Source organism: Schistocerca serialis, chromosome 3, assembly GCF_023864345.2.
Source record: "Schistocerca serialis cubense isolate TAMUIC-IGC-003099 chromosome 3, iqSchSeri2.2, whole genome shotgun sequence".
Lineage (NCBI taxonomy): Eukaryota > Metazoa > Arthropoda > Insecta > Orthoptera > Acrididae > Schistocerca > Schistocerca serialis.
This window is the reverse complement of record NC_064640.1, coordinates 554,255,397-554,275,680: the sequence shown is the minus strand read 5'-3', so window position 1 is coordinate 554,275,680 and position 20,284 is coordinate 554,255,397. Positions and strand designations below refer to the sequence as shown.

The 20,284-nt window shown below is 38.1% G+C and overlaps 1 protein-coding gene across 4 annotated transcripts in view; it reads left to right on the top strand.

Moving 5' to 3' along the window:
• The window catches only part of LOC126470448 (zinc finger protein 84-like), a 306,629-nt gene that overhangs the window by 25,953 nt on the left and 260,392 nt on the right, over positions 1-20,284 (top strand). Inside the window, exon 5 of one of the 4 annotated variants that reach the window (XM_050098285.1) lies at positions 13,934-19,637. The exons of the other annotated variants lie outside the window; for them this stretch is intronic. Within the exon in view, the coding sequence (XP_049954242.1) occupies positions 13,934-14,965 (1,032 nt within the window). The 3' untranslated portion in view covers positions 14,966-19,637. Of the gene's footprint in view, positions 1-13,933; positions 19,638-20,284 lie in introns of those variants that run through there. 4 annotated transcript variants of the gene reach the window in all.

Below are 20,284 nucleotides of genomic sequence, written 5' to 3'. Positions count from 1 at the left end.
GCAACATTTGCCCCACAAACTTTTCAGCTACTATCATACTTTCGAAATTATTCTAGGTGGCAACAGTTAGTGACTTACGCTGTGTAAAGACAAGTCATTGTTTGAAGTTGAAGTTGTTAGCAAGAAATTTGAAAAGTTCCTGACTTTTAATTTTTACATGATACTTCAGTAAACATTCAGACAGGCTAGCTATAGTTTTTTTATTTTTTTTTTATGTTCGGGTTTTCTGTTTATACAAATTGAGAAAGAAAATGCTGTGCTGTGAAAAGTATGGCTTCATTTTCTTTCTCATAGTCTAGGTGGTCTCATAACTAGGAGGTGGAATGAGCATGTGAGAACTGTGGTAGGGAAGGGGAATGGTAGCCTTCAGTTTATTGGGAGAATTTTAGGTAAGATTGGTTCACCTGTAAAGGAGATCATGTATAGGATGCTAGTGTGACTTATTCTTGAGTACTGCTCGAGTGTTTGGGATCTGTACGAGGTTGGCTTGGAGGAAGACATCAAAGCAATTCAGAGGCGGGCTGCTAGATTTGTTACCGGTAGGTTCAGACAACATGTAAGTGTTACAGAGATGCTTCGGGAAATCAAATAGGAATCCCTGGAGGGAAGGCGACGTTCGTTTCGAGAAATACTATTGAGAAAATTTAGAGAACTGGTATTTGAGTTAACTGCAGAACAGTTCTATTGCCGCCAACATACATTGCGTGTAAGGACCACAAAGATGCGAGAAATCGTGGCTCATATGGGTGTGTGGACAGTTACCTTTCCCTCGCTTCATTTCCGAGTGGAACAGGAAAGGAAATTATAAGTAGTGGTTCAGGGTACCCTCTGCCATGTACCGCATGGTGTCTTGTGGAGTATCTATGTAGATGTAGACAAATTCTTTTTCTGTGTATATGCTTTCTTCTTACATGTAACTTTAGACAAAACTAGGATTCACAACTAGGTGCTTTTTTTTTATTTTATTTAATTTAATTTTTGTTAATTGAGTCGGTAGTACCAGAAAACAGGAAAGTTGTATTTATGGCTTATCAGCTTATGATTAGAATACTATTATGAAATCTGGATTGTCTGAAACTTTGTAAGCGTACCAGTTTGCAAATTAAAACTATGCGAACGTGTGTCATTGGAGCAACTGTCCTTACAGATCCAGCAGCAGGAGAGGTATCTCATGCCACATTTTCCAGCGATCCCAACCGATTTACCCATTGGCATTAAGCAACATCAATTCCTTATTGAGGTTTTGTTATCATTAACAATAAATGAGGCTCAGGATCTCTCTCTCTCTCTCTCTCTCTCTCTCTCTCTCTCTCTCTCTCTCTCTCTCTCTCTCTCTCTCTCACACACACACACACACACACACACACACACACACACACACACACACACACACACACACACACACAGAGACAGAGAGAGAGAGAGAGAGAGAAGGATCCTGCAGTGACAGGCAAAAGACTGAATTTTTGTATGAAAAATTATGCTACATAATATAAACTTAAAGTGTTGAATAATATAGATTCTCCTTTAGAGCTGTGACAAGCTAAGATCTGCAAAATTGACATTATTGATTCATTGTATAGATTTAACTCTTGATAAGGAGCATTTCATTAACAATTACTGATGATGTACACTATGTGATCAGAAGTATCCGGACACCAGGCTGAAAATGAGTTAAAAGTTCATTGCACCTCAATATGGTATTATCCCACCTTTAGCCTTGATGGCATATTCCACTTTCACAGGCATACATTCAGTAAGGTGCTTGAAGGTTTCTTGGGGAATGGCAGCCCATTCTTCAGAGTGCTCAACTGAGGAGAGGTATCGGTTAGTGAAGCCTGGCACGAACTCGGCGTTCCAAAACCCAAAGGTGTTGTATAGGATTCACGTCAGGACTCTGAGCAGGCCAATCCATTACAGGGATGTTATTGTCATGTAACCACTCTGGCACAGGCCGTGCATTATGAGCAGGTGCTCGATCATGTTGAAAGATGCGATCGCCATTCCCGAATTGCTCTTCGACAGTGGGAAGCAAGAGGGTGCTTAAAACATCAATGTGGGCCTGTGCTGTGGTAGTGCCATGCAAAACGAGGGATGCAAGACCCCTTCATGAAACACAATGACCTCACCATAACACCACTGTCTCGGAATTTTACTGTTGGCACTACACATGCTAGCAGATGACGTTGACTGGGCATTCGCCATATGTACACCATGCCATCGGATCACCACATTGTGTACCGTGATTCGTCACTCAACACAACACTTTTCCACTGTTGTCCAATGTTTACGCACCTTACACCAAGCGAGGCATTGTTTGGTATTTATCGGCAGGATGTGTGGCTTACGAGCAGCCGCTCGACCATGAAATCCAAGTTTTATCACCTCCCGCCTAACTGTCATAGTACTTGCAGTGTATCCTGATACAGTTTGGAATTCCTGTGTGATGGTCTGGATCAATGTCTGCCTATTGCACATTACGACCCTCTTCAACTGTCTGCTGTCTGTCAGTCAACAGACGAAGTTGCCTGTATGCTTTTGTGCTGTACGTTTCCTCTTCACTACCACATCAGAAAAAGCGGACCTGGGGATGTTTAGGAGAGCGGAAATCTCGCATACAGGTGTATGACACCCAATCACTTCACCACGTTCAAAGTCTGTGAGTTCCGCGGAGTGCCCCATTCTGCTCTCTCACAATGTTTAATGGCTACTGAGGTCACTGACATGGAATACTTGGCAGTAGGTGGCAGCACAATGCACCTGATATGAAGAAAGTATGTTTTTAGGGGTATGCGGATACTTTTGGTCACATAGTATAAATTATGTTGTTGAACAGTCGCAGCATTATCCATTTAGTAATGTTATTTGTATTGAACAGAAAATTCTGCTGCAAAAACTGTAGTATTACAAGGAGACATAGTGGATAGCAAGTGCTTACCTTCAGGAGCTGATACTCTTATTACTGTCAATAGAAACAAGAAGGAAGGAAAGAAGATTAGAGTTTTAACGTGCCGTCGACATAGAGATCATTAGAGGTGGAGCACAGGACGGACTGTTTAAGGATGAGGAAGGAAATGGGCTGTGCCCTTGAGAAGGAACCGTCCCAGCATTTGCTTGGAAAAATTTAGGGACATCACAAGAAACCTAAATGTGGAGGGCCAGATGGGGATTTGAACCATTGTATTCCCAAATGTGAGTCCAGCCAGCTAACCACTGTGCCACCTCACTTATTCAGTAGATACACTTACGGTACAAAGTAGTAATCCTAGCTTTTGGACTTTGGGTGTTTCATTTCATGGTGGAAATAGGGTTAGAGAGTACAAGAGACAAAGATAAAGGAATGACATCAGATTATGTCAAAACTTGGCACTGTACTCATTGTACAAAACTTGAGGATGAAAGTAACTTTTACATGTTGTGTCACTGCCGAATAACGTAGCTACGTGGAAAGAACTGCTACAATGTAGTACATGAGGTAATTGAAAGAAATATGCAATGAGACAAACAGAAGCAATTCCTGATGGTCTCCTGGTCATTACAGATGCCAGTACATTGTTCTTAATAGGGTGTGTGATCACCATGCACAGCAGTGCTTGTTCTGCATCATGCTCCCTTGCTGGTCGCAAGGTTGATGAGTTATTTTGGTAGGGTGTTGAATTCCTCAACCAGTGCAGCTGACGACTGCTAGATGGTCGCCGATGCATGTAGGTGTGCTGCAGTGCGTCTGCACAGTGCATCCCACAGGTGCTAGATGAGATTTAAATGGGGGGGGGGGGGGGAGGGGAATGGACAGCGGAGTCCATTCCACACTGTTCAGTACAGTCTTATATTATCGTCCATAAAAACGAAAGCAAGGCTGAATGCACCCATAAAAAGATGGACATGAGGAAGGAGTACAATGCGACAATAACTTTGTGTGCCAAGTGTACTGTATTCATAGGTTTCGAAGTCAGTAGGTCTGTGTGTAATCGTGCCTCTCCATTGCTATCACACCTGGACCACCAAAATGATAAAGTTCAGCAATGATGGATGTACCCCCACATGGCAAGAGGTGGGAACACATAATGCACTAAGGAAAATCGTCAAACAAGTTAGTTTTGGTGATCCAGTTGTTACGTTGTAGGATGGCATAATGTTGACTGTGCATGTTGACTTCCAAATCCTTCCTCATGTGTATACTTGCAGAACTGCATTTGATGCAGACTTCATTTTTGGGGAGGACAATGCGTGACTACATCAAACAATGCAGATGCAGGATCTCTTGGAGCAAGAGAATATTTAGCGAATGGACTGGCCATGGTGATCACACACTCTGTTAAGAACTTTGTCCCTCTGCTTACGATGCCCAGGGGGACCATACTGAATCATGGGGACTACGGTGTACAATGTCTGTTCAAAAAATTCCGGAACATTGTCTACAAAAATTTTCTACTTTTACCATTCACTTATTGTGTGCTTGGTTTCCTTCGAAATATTCTCCTCCACAATTGATACACTGCTCCCAACACTGTTTCCACTTCCAGAACTGAGTGAGGTGGCGTAGTGGTTAGACACTGGACTCGCATTCGGGAGGACGACAGTTCAATCCCGCGTCCGGCCAACCTGATTTAGGTTTTCCGTGATTTCCCTAAATCACTCCAGGCAAATGCCGGGATGGTTCCTCTGAAAGGGCATGGCCGACTTCCTTCCCCATCCTTCCCTAATCCGATGAGACCGATGACCTCGCTGTGTGGTCTCCTTCCCCAAAACAATCCAAATCCACTTCCAGAAACAGTCTTATACGCATCTTGCTGGATCATGCAAAGTGCTGTCTGCAAATTTTCTTTTATGTCGTCTATCATCTCCTTTCCATGGGGTTGTCGACTTTCAAAATGGGAAAAAGTCTGCAGGGGCCAGGTCTGGATAGTACGCAGGATGAGGAAGCACAGCGATTTCATTTTTGTGCAGTAGTCGTGCACCAATGGAGATGAGTGTGGGGGTGCATTATCGTGATGCAAGAGCTATGAATTGTCTCGCCACATTTCAGACCTGTTTCCTTCTAAGAGGATTTCATGACATGATCCAACAAAAATGTTACATTCTTCTTCAATGTTTTGGACTGTCAGTCTTCAGTTGGCATGCACAATTTCATTGATGTTCCTAACATGAGCGTTGAAGGGCATCCTGAATGAGGATCATCTGTAACTTCTGTTCACCATTTTTGAACCATGTGAACTGTTTCTGACACTGAGTATACAGCTTAAGCACTCATCACCGTAGGCTTCCTACGTCATTTGGTGTGACCATGTAAAGGTTCTTGTGAGTTTCACGCAAAATTTAATGCAGATGCATTGCTCTTATAACTCTGTCATCTCGAAATTCACAAACTGTGTGATGCAACATTCTACTCAACACCGCACTGAACAATAACTAACAGGCATACAGTGATGAAACTTCCGGCAGTTACACATTAAACATGAGTGTGTGCAGGGATCCCAACCGCATTTCACTCCAGTGTACCAATGGCGTGAAATTATGAATGTTCCGAATTTTTTGAACAGACCTCATAATTATTGTCTGTGAATAAAAGTGTCATTTCTGTTTGTCTCGTTACATATTTCTTTCAATTACCTTCTGTAATGTATCATAGCAGTTCTTTTTATATATGATCTCAATTTCATTGAGCTAGGTTACTTAGCAGTAGCATATCGTGTAAAAGTTAGTTTCATCCTCAGCATTTGCTCGCAAGTATACTGTCTTGACATAATATAAAATATCCATCATCTTTGTCTCTCGCAGTGACAAAAGATGTTTTCTCAGTATAGGGACTGAATGATCTGTTTCCTTGATTACAAGATAATGAAAGGGGAAAAGTAAATTGAATTAACTGTGTCTTAATACTTCTGCAACCCTTCCAGGCTGAGTCCTCACCACCCCACAATAGGACACTAATATAACCGTTGAGTGTCAAAGCCCCCCCCCCCCCCCCCCCCCCCCACACACACACACACACACACACTCACTTACTTACTCTCTCTCTCTCTCTCTCTCTCTGACTGATATTAGTCCTGCAATACAGTGAAACCCCTTTTTTAATGCCTCTTTGGGGACTAAAATATTTTTTTCTTAAATAGGGCTTTAGCTCAGTTACACTGAAGAAGTGATTCACAACTTGGACTGGTTTTAGTTTGTGTAAGTACACTTTAATCACAAGCTAATAACTAAAATATACTTAGCTCAAAATTAGCAGGTTTCCGTTTTTAAGTCAGGTGTAAAATCACCATCCAGTGTCGTGATGTAAATAATTCACCCAGAAGGGAGGGCAATGTGTTTGCCCATGGAAAGGAGGGCATTGTGTTTTTCATGGAAAGGAGGGCATTGTGCTTGCTCAAGTGCTCCATTCAATTCATGATACAGCATTAACCTGATAGTTAAGAAAAACTCTAAAAACTTCTTTTTTTTAAAAAAAAAAAAAAGAGGAAAAAAAATTAATTCTTGTTTCCTGATTAGGATGTTGCAAGACTTCACTCATCTGAAGAAAAATAGCTTGTAACACTATTAAGTCATTGCACAGTTAAAAATAATACATGCAAATCAATCCTTCTGTTCTTTATTATTCTCTTATTCTCCTCGTACCACCATTTTTAGTTTGTTCCTTCACCAAGAGCGTTACACATCTTGCATCCATCTGGTGTGTGAAAGAGTATCTTAAAAAGTCCTGAAACATCGCCTGTGGTAAAAGCATATGTGATTATTTTCTGTCCTTCAAGAAATCATCACCTTTTGTTTCAACCATTGTGTACCACAGTGAGCATTTAAAAAACTTCAATATAGTCTGTTGAGTCACATCATTCAAAATAGCAACAAAGGTGTTCATAGCTTGTAAAATGTTCATTTTGATTAATGTTTTTCTCCACAGGGAAAGGTAATTGAAATCATTGTGTTAATATTGTATTGATATCATGGCTCAATCTGTTTTTCTGTATTCTGAAATTTGAATCTGAAAGAAAAATGTTCAAAAGAGTTTCTTGACTTTAGTGCACAAATGAACTAGAAACATAACAATCTCACATCTGCACAAATGAAGTATAAACATAAAAATCTCACATCCTGTTCATGATGAAAAAGCAGTCTGCCTATCCACAGTAACAAATGCTTAGGAGATACTGTTGTCTGAAGGTAAAAGAACCAGTAGCAAACCCTTATACAAGTTATGAAGTTCATCAAAAATGAAATTTAATAAACAAAGTCAGTGGCAGTGAAGACACAGATGATGATTGTCTGTACAGCGGAACCAACAGAAGAGGCATAGCTGCTTATAGGGATAATATAAAGGCTACAAATTAAAATGCAAATGTCTGTACCCATATCAGGTGGCATTTAGTCATCACCAGTACCCCATGTGAGGGGCAGCTGAAATAACACTCTGGAACTTACAATCTTAGTTTCAATTGTGAATTGGCACACATCAATTCCCCAAGAAGAATATCAGATAAGTTATGCGCGATGGAAATTTCTTCAAATGGAACTGCTGCTGGAGGTAACCTAAAAAGGAAATCGACCATTGCAGAAAGTGGCACAACCTGGCCATTGGATTCTGAGGAGCCCAGAATAACACATAAAGTGAAGGACTCACAATGTTCTGGAAGCTCTACAAGTAAACTGAGGACAAAATAGAAATACTTCCTTGGCACCTTACACATAAATTTACTTTTGAAAACAGGAAAACTGAAAAACTAAATGAAGTATTAGACGAATACCAAATAAAACTCTTGCCTTATCAGGAAACTAAATACACTGATGAAGACATAAAATCTGAGCAACATGGGATTCTCAAAGGTAACAGACTGTCATTCCAATGGGAAAAGCCATTCCATATCTAGGAACAGGCTACATTGTAAACAGAATGACAGTAATTTCAGTCATAGATTATTATTCACCAAGTGAAAGATTAGATTGTTAATTTGTGAAGCGCAAATGAGTTGTACACCTTAATAAAGTGTCATACTCCGATAAAAGAGGAAAATAAGAGGCATCCAGAAAAGTTGGAAGCTTCTGGGAATCACTGTAACATGAAATGTGAAAGTTAAAATTTTATGGGGGGACATCAATGTGCAGATTGAAAAAGAAAATAAGTTCTAAAAAACGGTTGGAGAGTATCCGTCACACAAAAGAACAAATAAAAATGGGGAAAGACTAATAATACTATGCAGAGGCTTCAACCTCAAATTAATGTCCAAAAATTTCAAAAAACTGCTGAGGAAACAGAAAACTAGGCAATCACGTAATACAAACATAGGAGAATTTCAAATTGAGCATGTAGCTGTCATTTAACAGTTGAAAAGAAATGATGAACATAAAAGTTAGAACAGGTGCAAATATAGAAACTGATCACTATCTAACCAAAATAAAAATGAAATTTATCCCACTTACAACGATTACAAGATAAGGGCTTAGGATTCGTAAAATTTATGCTGAACCTCTGAATGCTGCCTCTAGATCATGGGGTCCTGAGTTCGATTCCTGGACGGGTTGGGGAATTTCTCTGCCTGGGGACTGGGTGTTTGTGTTGTCCTTATCATTTCCTCATCATTTGTGGCAGTGGCTAGATTGGACTGTGTAAAAACTGAGACTTTCTACGGGCACTGATGACCGCCCAGTTGAGTGCCCCACAAACCAAACGTCATGAACTTCTGAAAGTGAAGAAACAGGAATTTTAGGAGTGGCTAAGTATAGACCCAGAAGACTGGAAGGAAAATAAACCAAAATTATTCAAAACAGCCCTTGAAACAGCATCACTCAAGATCCAAAAAGCACAGATGATGAAATGAACAGGGTGAACAAGTGTTACTGTTTACAAAACTGGCTTGGCAGAAATGGTATCCACCAAAACAAGTGAAGACTTTATGAGCGTAAAACAACAAAGATTTCAAACGTCAAAATCAATAAGGGCAGTGGAAAAGGAGTTTGAAAGGAACCAGCTATCACTAATTCTGAGAGTCAGGAACTATTACAAAACTTTACAGAAAAATGTTTCCAATTGTACAAACCACATAACTTGTGCTTTAGAAATGAAGATTGAAAATTAACCCTAAACAACCAAGAAGAATGAAATATTAACAAGTTATTTCAAGAAGCTGTTAAATTGTGAGGAACCAGGAGCAAAATTTCTAAAACAAAATACAGGATGCACTGACACGAACTTAGAACTTGCTGCATGGTGGAAGTTCAACATATCAATGGCGGAACAGTCACAAAGCTTCATGGAGTTTTTCAGAAAGTCTGGGAAGCACAAGCTATACCAGAAGATTGGAAAGTAACATTAATTCACCCAGTCCACAAAAAAAGGAGATCAAATGGACCCAACATCTATAGAGGGATTTCCCTCTTTCCAGTGATTTACAAAATTCTTTTAAAAGAATTATAAAAGAAGTTAGCAGAGTAGCACGGATTATTCAGAAAAGGATGGTCCTGTGTGCAACAAACTTTAAATTTGAAATTTTATAATCAGGTATAGAAGAATAAGAAACAAAGCCATTTGTATAAGATTTGTAGACTTCTAAAAAGCATTTGATTTTATTGACAGGGAAACCTTGCTCAAAACCTTAAATGAGTTTGGAGATGACAGCAAATTAGTAGAAGTGACACACTAACAAATACAAACTGCAGAATTAAATTTACAGATGAAACCACCAAGGCTTCTGAGAGATCAAAACTTGCTTAACTCAAAGAGATGGATTATCCCCACTGTCATTCAACAGTGTTCTAGAAAAGATAATCAGGGAATAGAGGAAAATAGCAGAAGAAGACAATTTAAATTGTAAGTTGGACAAAAATGGGATAATCAAATAATTGTTTGATGTTTACAGATGATCTTGCAATCTTAGCTGGATCTATAGAAGATGCAATAATGTAGATAAATCTCTACAAGAGAAAGTGCCTAAAGCAGGTCTATGTGTATCATTTGGAAGAAAAAGAAGGGGGGGGGGGAAGAGAGAGAGAGAGAGAGAGAGAGAGAGAGAGAGAGAGAGAGAGAGAGGGGGCGGGGGGGGGGGGGGGGGGAGCACCAAAATGAGGGGAAACTTATAACGTAAGAATAAAAAGGGCTACAAAATTTAAATATTTTGGTGATGTAATCCAGCTAAATGCTTTATACAAAGAAACTAACTTAGCATGAGCATGGAAAATCAAAGTGGCTCTTCAACAAACAAAAATAACAAGAAATCTTTATCCATAAGTGCAAAACTCAGAACTATGACACTGTCATTAGGCCAGATTGCTTTCACTTTTTAGAATGCTTTTCGTTAAGTAGAGCCAAAAAATTAGGTGAAATAGAAAAGAAGGAATGGAAAATAATCATAAGTCTTTGGACCAAAATATGACAATGAGAAAAGGAAATCAAGAAACAATAAAGTAGTTTGTGAAAGAATAGAACAAATGTTAGCTACAACAAGAAGAGAAGAGTTGTATTCTATGGACATCTAAAAAGCCTAAATGAAAAAGAACAACAAAAAGAATTTTTAACTCTTATTACAGAAACCCGAAAACATCAATGTGGACCAAAGGAACTAAAGCAGACTACAGGGAAATGGAAGCAATGGAGGAAGAAATAGGAGAAAGAGAAAAGTTCAGAGCAAAAGTAAAAGTTCAAGGGTTTCTAGAAGAAAACAAAGAGAAAGAGGGGTGTAGTATGGACAGAAGAAAGAAGATAACAACACAGGCAAAGAATGAAATACTGTAGAAAAGAAAGAAAGGAGAACAAAAAGAAGAGATAAGTTACTTAATTTTGTCCTCATTAGGTCAAACTAATTTTTAAAAAATCTGTTACTGTCGCCACAAAGTTACTTTAGAGTTGACAGTTCTGCTGGAGCATGTGGAGGTACAGACTAGAGTTGTCATGTCCCTCACGAAACGACAACTCAAACTCACAAACTGTTCCTGTTATTAATACGATATGCTGACAGTTCACAAAAATGCATTTCCTGATGTTATCAAATTTTTGTCATCTACTCCAAACTGAAATCTTTTAGAGTTTTCTAACACAACACAAGATAATTTCAGTTAAATGTGATGTACTATGGTCTGCCCACACGTCAAGCACTAAGTGGTCACTCGTATGATTTTGTAATGAGAAACAGATCACTAGATTTATAATGAACCTGTTATTAATTTTTCTGATTAACCTACTTACTTATGACATAACTAAGTGTAAGATTTGTGTGTGTTTACCACAGCAAGGAAACATATCTTAAATACGCCAACCATTTTTGGAGAATGAACAGAAATGATACAGAAAACATGACTTCAGAATTGCAGCAGTTATATTGTAGCCAGTAATATTTATTTTTGCGTGATATGGACTGAATTCCTGAGAAGAATTTTATTTGGAGTCAGTTGCTGATGAAGCTTTCTTATCAAAATGTCAAAACTTAGGAAATTATTTCATTGTGTAGCTACTTACCATTGTAAATTGGGTGCTTCGGATATGCAGCTGTGTCTACCTATACTTAATTTGTGTGGTGATAAGGACGAAACTCCACTGACATCACTCCTGTTGCTATGCTAGATGCTTGAATATCACTGTAGAAGTATCACTGTAACTATTACTGTTGTTGTTTAAGGGAGAGGAAGGGGGGGGGGGGGGAACTGTGCAACTGCCTTGAAAAAGACTTGATTCCTTGGGGTGACCAACAAGTTGATGAGTGTTGGATTTTCCTTTCTGCAGTAGTAGTCATAAACATGACAACTATTCGCATCCTCAGCAAACGAATCTGTTGGTAATCCATTTATCCATACTGCAGTTTTTTTTCTAGAGAGTGTTTCACCAGCATTGTTTTATTTCTTGAACATTTCCGTGCAAATCTTTGCAGTAGTGTTTTCATTTGTGTTCAGAGCTACAGCAAATCTGTCAATTACATTGCTATCCCAGAGCGGCGAGACACCATTTAACTTTCCAGTCTCTTGTCTGGACCTCAGATGGCAATACCTTGTACGAGAGATCAGTGCAGAACAGAACTTTTCTACTTCATCCCAACGATGCTTCTGGAACTCAAATGGGAATCCCTGGAGGGAAGGCGATATTCCTTTTGAGGATTGCTGTTGGAAAAATATAGAGAGCAGGCATTTGAAGGTCAATGTTTCTACTAGCGCCAATGTACATTTCTTGTAAGGACCATGACAATAAGAGAAATCAGGGCTCGTACGGAGGCATGTAGAGTGTCATTTTTCCCTCACTCTGTTCGTAAGTGGAACAGAAAATATATGACCAGTAATGGTACAAGGTGCCTTCCACCATGCACCATACGATGGCTTGTGTAGTATGTTTGTAGATGCAGAAAATTTGACAGCTTTGGGTGGTTGTTGCAGACACACACATCGTGGGATTGGTGGAATGCAGTCCACGCCTCTTGTGTGAGCTTCCTCTGCGCCCCCCCCCCCTTCCCCGCCCCTACTACTTGTCTCATACCTGTCAATCGTAAAGTAATTTTGAACACAGGCTATAGATATTTAGTCCTTAAAAGCAGCTTTTTCTGAGGGCAGTGTTCGTTATGGATGATTTTCAGTAACATAGGTCCTGTGACAGTTTCACTGGGACCAACAGAAATACTTGTTCAATGCACGAATTTATGCACAGTAGGTTCATTAATATAGGGTTTTACTGTACTTCAGGAGTAAATTATCTCCCCCCCCTCTGCGCCCCCTCTACCCTGTGTGTGTGTGTGTGTGTGTGTGTGTGTGTGTGTGTGTGTGTGTGTTGGGTTTACTGTTACTGCTTCCATTGTGAGCAGAAGAATATATATGGATACTGTATTTTTTCAGTGGTATTGATTACTGATTTAGGTGATATAAATGTGTGTGATTATTTTCATACTAAGTGTAAAGAATAATGTGTTGTCGATCTTCATTTATGTAATTAGAAGTCGATATTACCCATAATGTTTCCATCATTCTGAGAAATTTTTGTAAATGCTAGCCAAAAAAGTCTCAGGGTGTTTATCTTATAGCTTGAAGCCTTGCTAAATCTAAGTAAAATAAATATTTGCTGCAATTCTCTTCGTCCAAATAATTCAGCTGACTGAGCTCTTATAGCATTGAATTCATGTTTAAAGTATAATTCAGTTTTATAGATCACATATGTGCCCATAATGCCTGTAAGTTGATGTTTCTTCTTCTCATTAATATTGTGTTTTCTGTTGACATGGCACTCATTAATAAGAAAGCCACATTTCTTAGTTTGATGCTGCAATTATCAGTTTTCAGATATGTAGCTCCAGAGAACTAAATTTCAATACAGAACACAAAATGAATTGAAAGAAAGCAATTTGCTTATTCAGCCAATGGATTTCATGGTGGATTCTGTAAATAAATTCAGTAGAAGAGAGTAAAAAAAAGGATGTAATGGCAGTAATGTATCAAAATAAATGTAGTGCTGTGGTGCATTTGTGCACTGCAGGATCTAAGGCTCACTCTCAGATAAGAAAAGTTGGTGCTGCCCTAGAGCTGTCTTGAAATGTGACCCGTGTTGAGGGAAGGACTATCCATTGACCAAGGAGCTAACAGAACCAGTCAGCAGTACTGATGGTATTCAGACTGTGTGTAAGAATTTGTAAATGGAACTGTAATTCTGTTTAGCTACATCTCCTCAAACACATTTAAATGAAGATAATTTGAATTAAATCACGATTTTTGCCATTTTCAGTCCGAATTGTTATTAAAAGAATTAGCTGTGATGAATTCCTGTCAAGCCAGACTGATACTTAAACCTTAACATTGGAAGACAGTGCCTTGTTACCTCCTTGCCATTACCCTCGATGGCTGTTCTTTCCTGTAAAACACAGTGTTAAGTGTGGAAGAGGCAACAATGTTATCCGAGAGCTGAACTAGTGAAACTCTATTTTACTACTTTCGTTTTGTTCTACACTCTTAAAAGCATTTTCTTCTGTTGCATTATCAGGGAACTCCTGGCAGTTCTTCACCAGATCTCGCCGAGGGAGCTCCAATATTATTTGTCAATGAAGGTATCGACTCCGATGGACAGTTGGTAACAGAATTTGAACCAGTAAGTGCATTCCACCCTGAAGCTCTTCGGCGCAGACTCGAAAGAGATCTTCCAAAAAGTGAAAATGATATGCAACCGGCCTCAAAAAGTGAAACTGATACGCAACCGGCTTCAGAAAGTGAAACTGATATGCAGTCTGCTGCAGAGCAAAGATCAGAGCAAAGAAATTCTGCAGTTCACGTGTGCCGAGAATGTAAGGAACCATTTGGAACTGAAGAAGAAATGATTAATCATCTAAAGACTCATTATAGTTGTATAGATTGTGGTCAGACTTTTACAGAGGTTGACGAGTTGACCGAACATTGCAAAATGTTATGTGCAGCAGAACCTTGGAGTTGCAAAACATGTGGAATGACATTTAGCAGTAAAGACAAACTTCATAATCATTTACAAGTCCACACAGAGAAACCATATATCTGTGACGAGTGTCCATCCTCGTTTTCAAGAAAGGATGTTCTTGCAAGACATAAAGCTATTCATTCTGGGCGCCAGTTTATTCATGTTTGTGATGAGTGTTCTAGAGTATTTACGCGTGAAGAGGACATAAATTTGCACAAGCTAACCCATTCATTTTGTAAAGATTGTGGCGTTCAGTTTGCATCGAGTCAGGAATTGTCAGCGCACAAATTGTCGTGCCCAAATGTTAAACCTTGGCCTTGTGACTTATGTGATAAATCATTTGTTTCAAAAGACAGACTTAATCGACACTTAAAAATACATTCTTCTGATAAACCGTATGTATGCGAAATTTGTTCAGCTGCATTTAATAGGAGAGATAAACTGACAAGACATAAAACAACACACAGTGGTGACAGACCTTATCAGTGTGAATATTGTGATCTTAGCTTCACCCGAAGAGACAAACTTGGAAGACATATGACCACTCACTTTAAATCTCAAGTTAATAATGAGGAAAACTTCAGTTAGGGGGAAGAAATTTATTTTCATGAGTTTTTTTCAGCTGAATAATTTCAAAACATTGTGACAGCTGCAATTTTCCAACATGTTTCATCATTATCTCAAATTTAAATTATGTTCTGATTTTATTTATTTATTATTTTTCATTAATTTGTTCATTTCATCCTCCTTCGGTGTTACACATGAGCATCGTTTAGAAATGCCCTTGACATAAGATATGTATTTATAATTTGTCATTAATCGTACAGGCAATTTTGCCTTAGAAACTGAATTATTGGGCATATAATGCTGTATGCTTTTCTGCAATTTTCCCTCTTGAACGTATGCCTCCGCCAATTTTTGGCTTGAATTGATCATGTATGGAACATACAAGTTTGTGAATTAATATTTAAAAAAGTTTTCGTTAGCCCTTACTTTAGGAGGGTAAAAACTTTCAAGCTTTTACATGGAAGGTACGGCGACTCCCTTGTTGAACTGTCTGTAATAACATTAACCCCTAAACTTTCTTTCTACTGTAGCTGAACAAACAAAGCACTGTTGTGATCATGACAAATAAGTTAGAGTAGTTAACATTTTTGGTAGCAGTGAGTCCAGTGGCTTTATGTCTCTGCTGTGTGACAGTAGACTAAAAATTACTCATATTTGAGTGAAAGCATTCTAGAAGCACTGAGATGGCTACCAACAAGGCACTTGACATTTCATGGAGAATGGGGCACACATGCTGCATTTAATAAAGAAGTTTTCTAGAAATAATTGATTTTCTAATGAGTATTATCTTGTTTATTTAGATGGCATTCGTATTTTGAGTCCAGGTGTTTATACAGAGATAGGGACTAAAAAATGAACCCCCAGATTATTTCAGGAAATGCATTATTATTTTAGTTGTCAGAGTCTAAAAACTAGTGTTTCTGTCTTTCTTACAGTGAAAATATTTTTTCAGTTGTGTTAGTGTGTAGATATGACAGAAGAAATCACTCCAAAACCAATACACATAGGAAGAAAGCAAAGCAAAGTCAAGTCATAGAACATGAATGACTGGGAGACCCTGAAGAAAAGATGCAGGCACCTTTCTTACATGAAGTATATGAGCTGTCTGTGTAAGTGTAGATGTTTAGTGTAGGTGACTGGAGTGAGTGAGCAAGTGTGTGTGTGTGTGTGTGTGTGTGTGTGTGTGTGGGGAGAGAGAGAGAGAGAGAGAAGGTGATGAGAGAAGGAAGAGGGTGAAACCCGGAGCTGGAACATAGCCTACTCCTCTCGAAGAGCACCAAGAGGCCCACCGAGCTTAACGACCCCATCCGATGGACAGATCACCATCAACAGTGTTGCATGCTCTCACTTCATGAGACATTGAGGAGAGGTTCGGAATTCAATACAGACCATTGGCACAAAGATTATTGACCAGGGACCTTACACCTCTACCCCTCCTATTGCCTCTGCTGCAAAGGCAAATGAAAATTTTCAATAGTGCGCAACATACCCAGATGGTCATCCACCTAAGTACTGGCCATACCTGATGGTGCTTAACTTCAGTGATCTGATGGGAAGAATGTGTATTATAGAAGTTTTACAGATGAGTGCCAACATACAATGTAATTACTGGATATCTTGACAACAGAGTCAGTATTAAAGAGGAATGGTAATGCTTTGAAGAATCTTCATTTTTTAAAATTAATGTAAGTACTTTCCTTTCCTGTATTTTGAAGTTACTATGTTCATATTGAATCGGACTGAGTATAGTGTCACCTTAATTTTCACATGCTGTGGCATGTGAATCATTTCTGCTTCATTATAACAAAAACAAAGAAAAACTGCTACTTCTGGAAAGCATGTCATTTATTTATTCATTCAGAGATCATCTTAAAATGGTAGAGGATTCGTCAAAATACAATGAAAATAGGAACCTCAAAAAATATAGATACACATAGAATATATAAGTACGCTTTGAGGATAGGACATGTGGTTGGCCATGGCCTTGATGAATGAACCATCCCAGCATTTGCCTGAAATGGTTTAGGAAAACCTAAATCAGAATGGCTGGAAAGAGGAAAAAATTCCCCAACCTTCTGAATATAATGTTAGCACTTCAACAACTGCACTGCCTCTTTCGGTTAGTCCCTGTTGTGCAATGTTTTCTTCATACATAATTTGCACAAGATAAATTGCGATACGAAACTAGTTTCCTACTGTCTTTTTGCTTCTGTCTACACTGTCACTGCCTACTCTAAGGAACAGAGTCAGTATAAAAGAGGAATGGTAATGCTTTGAAGAATCTTCATTTTTTAAAATTAATGTAACTACTTTCCTTTCCTGTATTTTGAAGTTACTATGTTCATATTGAATCGGACTGAGTATAGTGTCACCTTAATTTTCACATGCTGTGGCATGTGAATCATTTCTGCTTCATTATAACAAAAACAAAGAAAAACTGCTACTTCTGGAAAGCATGTCATTTATTTATTCATCCAGGGATCATCTTAAAATGGTAGAGGATTTGTCAAAATACAATGAAAATAGGAACTTCAAAAAATATAGATACACATAGAATATATAAGTACGCTTTGAGGATAGGACATGTGGTTGGCCATGGCCTTGATGAATGAACCATCCCAGCATTTGCCTGAAATGGTTTAGGAAAACCTAAATCAGAATGGCTGGAAAGAGGAAAAAATTCCCCAACCTTCTGAATATGATGTTAGCACTTCAACAACTGCACTGCCTCTTTCAGTTAGTCCCTGTTGTGCAATGTTTTCTTCATACATAATTTGCACAAGATAAATTGCGATACGAAACTAGTTTCCTACTGTCTTTTTGCTTCTGTCTACACTGTCACTGCCTACTCTAAGGAACAGAGTCAGTATAAAAGAGGAATGGTAATGCTTTGAAGAATCTTCATTTTTTAAAATTAATGTAACTACTTTCCTTTCCTGTATTTTGAAGTTACTATGTTCGTATTGAATCGGACTGAGTATAGTGTCACCTTAATTTTCACATGCTGTGGCATGTGAATCATTTCTGCTTCATTATAACAAAAACAAAGAAAAACTGCTACTTCTGGAAAGCATGTCATTTATTTATTCATCCAGGGATCATCTTAAAATGGTAGAGGATTCGTCAAAATACAATGAAAATAGGAACCTCAAAAAATATAGATACACATAGAATATATAAGTACGCTTTGAGGATAGGACATGTGGTTGGCCATGGCCTTGATGAATGAACCATCCCAGCATTTGCCTGAAATGGTTTAGGAAAACCTAAATCAGAATGGCTGGAAAGATGACTTCGGGAGCACGAACATCCTGCTACGCCCCTTGCACTTCGTTCAATCCATCCGGAAAACTGATTCCAGGACCACAGACATGCTACCATATGTGATGCACATCTAGATGTCATCCCTTCAGTTTGCATAGAAAAATGATCCAGTATACCATTTTAAGCAATTCCTCATAATTGAGTCGGCAAGTAACATTGTGTGGCATGAAATATTTAAAATTATGTTGGTTGCTTCTTTGTATGGTATTTTGTCTCTTTGAAGCTGTAACCAAGAGGAAAGTCATACAGTTGATCTAAGATGAATTTTCCTACATGCTTGCCAACAGTGAAACACAGACAGGCTGTTAAGACATCATGTTTATTCTAGAGTTGATGTCTTTTCAGCCAAATCCTGGTGATCTGGTGAAGGGGTATTCCCAAATGGGAATATTTTAGGGATTACCAATTGTGATATTTTCCTTACTAACAATAGAAATATCTCAAAAACATTAGTTGGAACTTGGTAATTGGAACCATTTTTATTTTGTTTCTGGGACCCTATAGCCCAACCAAAAATAGGCCTTTTGTGTGTGTGTGTGTGTGTGTGTGTGTGTGTGTGTGTGTCAGTAAGTACGTGTAACAGAGTAAAGTTGACGACTTGTTCCACAACTGTGTCGGGATACCCAGCCATCGACTAATAACTGGTGGATCCGAGAGAGATCTGTGTTAGTTTTGTTTCCTATTTATGAATAAATCTATTAGTCACCATCCTCTTTCTTATTTCTGATCACATTTTCTGTCTGGTACAAGCATATTCAAAATGGTACAGCATAAGAAAATGTTTGGAAGTGATTGAATTGGATTTGTAGTAAACCATGTGCCTTGTTCAGTACATGATAAATAAGTCTTGAGGTCTTGCTAATCCATGTGAGGCACCCCACCTTAAAATTAACAGAAACCATAAAAATTAGTTAACCCCTTGCTAGAATAATTAACACATCTGATGCTAGAGACAGTGAAAATATAAATGTGAAATAAGTGTTGTATAGTAGAAATCAAGTTAAGAGGAATGAATTGGGGGCTACCCATCTAATATTAAAAATTAAATGTATATTTATGTACAATGTATGTATCGTGTAAATAGTAGCTGTATAAACCCTTTGTTTTTCTGAGAACTGTGTGCTATGTGGGGCTGTAATGTGTTAGTAAGCAAAACTGAATGTATTAATTGTGATCAATGCATACTAGATGTATTAATTTTGATTTTAATTGTCTGCAGTTATTATTTAGATTCTAAGTTTTTGTGTTGCAGTAGCTACATTTTAAAAAGGCAGCTGACTGATTTTTTTTGTGATGTTGAAATATTTTCTGTTTGTTGGTGTACTTCTATGTATTAGTTAGATCGTGATAAAGATTATGTACATTTTCATTTAGTGGTTGTTTCTTCCCACTTCCTTACTTTTACCGTATGTGGTTTTTTTTATTTTTGAAAATGAAAATGAGTTCATACCGTAAGTATTTTTGTTGCAAAAATCAGCAGTTGCACAGTGATACAATATTCTTCTCTTGATGAAGGATTTCTTGAATTATGTTGCATAGTTTTGTTTGTACAAAACAAAATCTACTTAAATTAAAATATTTCATTAATTTAATCTGGCTCTCTTTTCAAAAGTCTTATTTAGTGAGAAGATAATCTACTGCCCATTGTGTTGCTTTTGTTCTACCATAAAGTTTTGGTTTCATTCGGAAATTACAATTTGTCAGGCTTGGGTGTGCATATGAAGCTTTCCATATTCAGATACAAGTTATCTAATTGGATATTAATGCTGAAAGGTTTTATATAAAATGATACAGTCTGAGAAACTTGCATGGAATTTGTGTTCTGCAATAGTGACCTAAAGTTTGTCAATATTTTGGCTGGAGTCCACAGATTTATTTACTGATGTTTAGTACATAAAAGAATAATAATAGGTATCAGTTTGATATCTATATACTATTTTGTTTTGGGGTATGCAGGTAGTATTGTTGTTACTGCAGACTATTGGTAGTAGTTTCTATTTTTGTATGTAATCATAT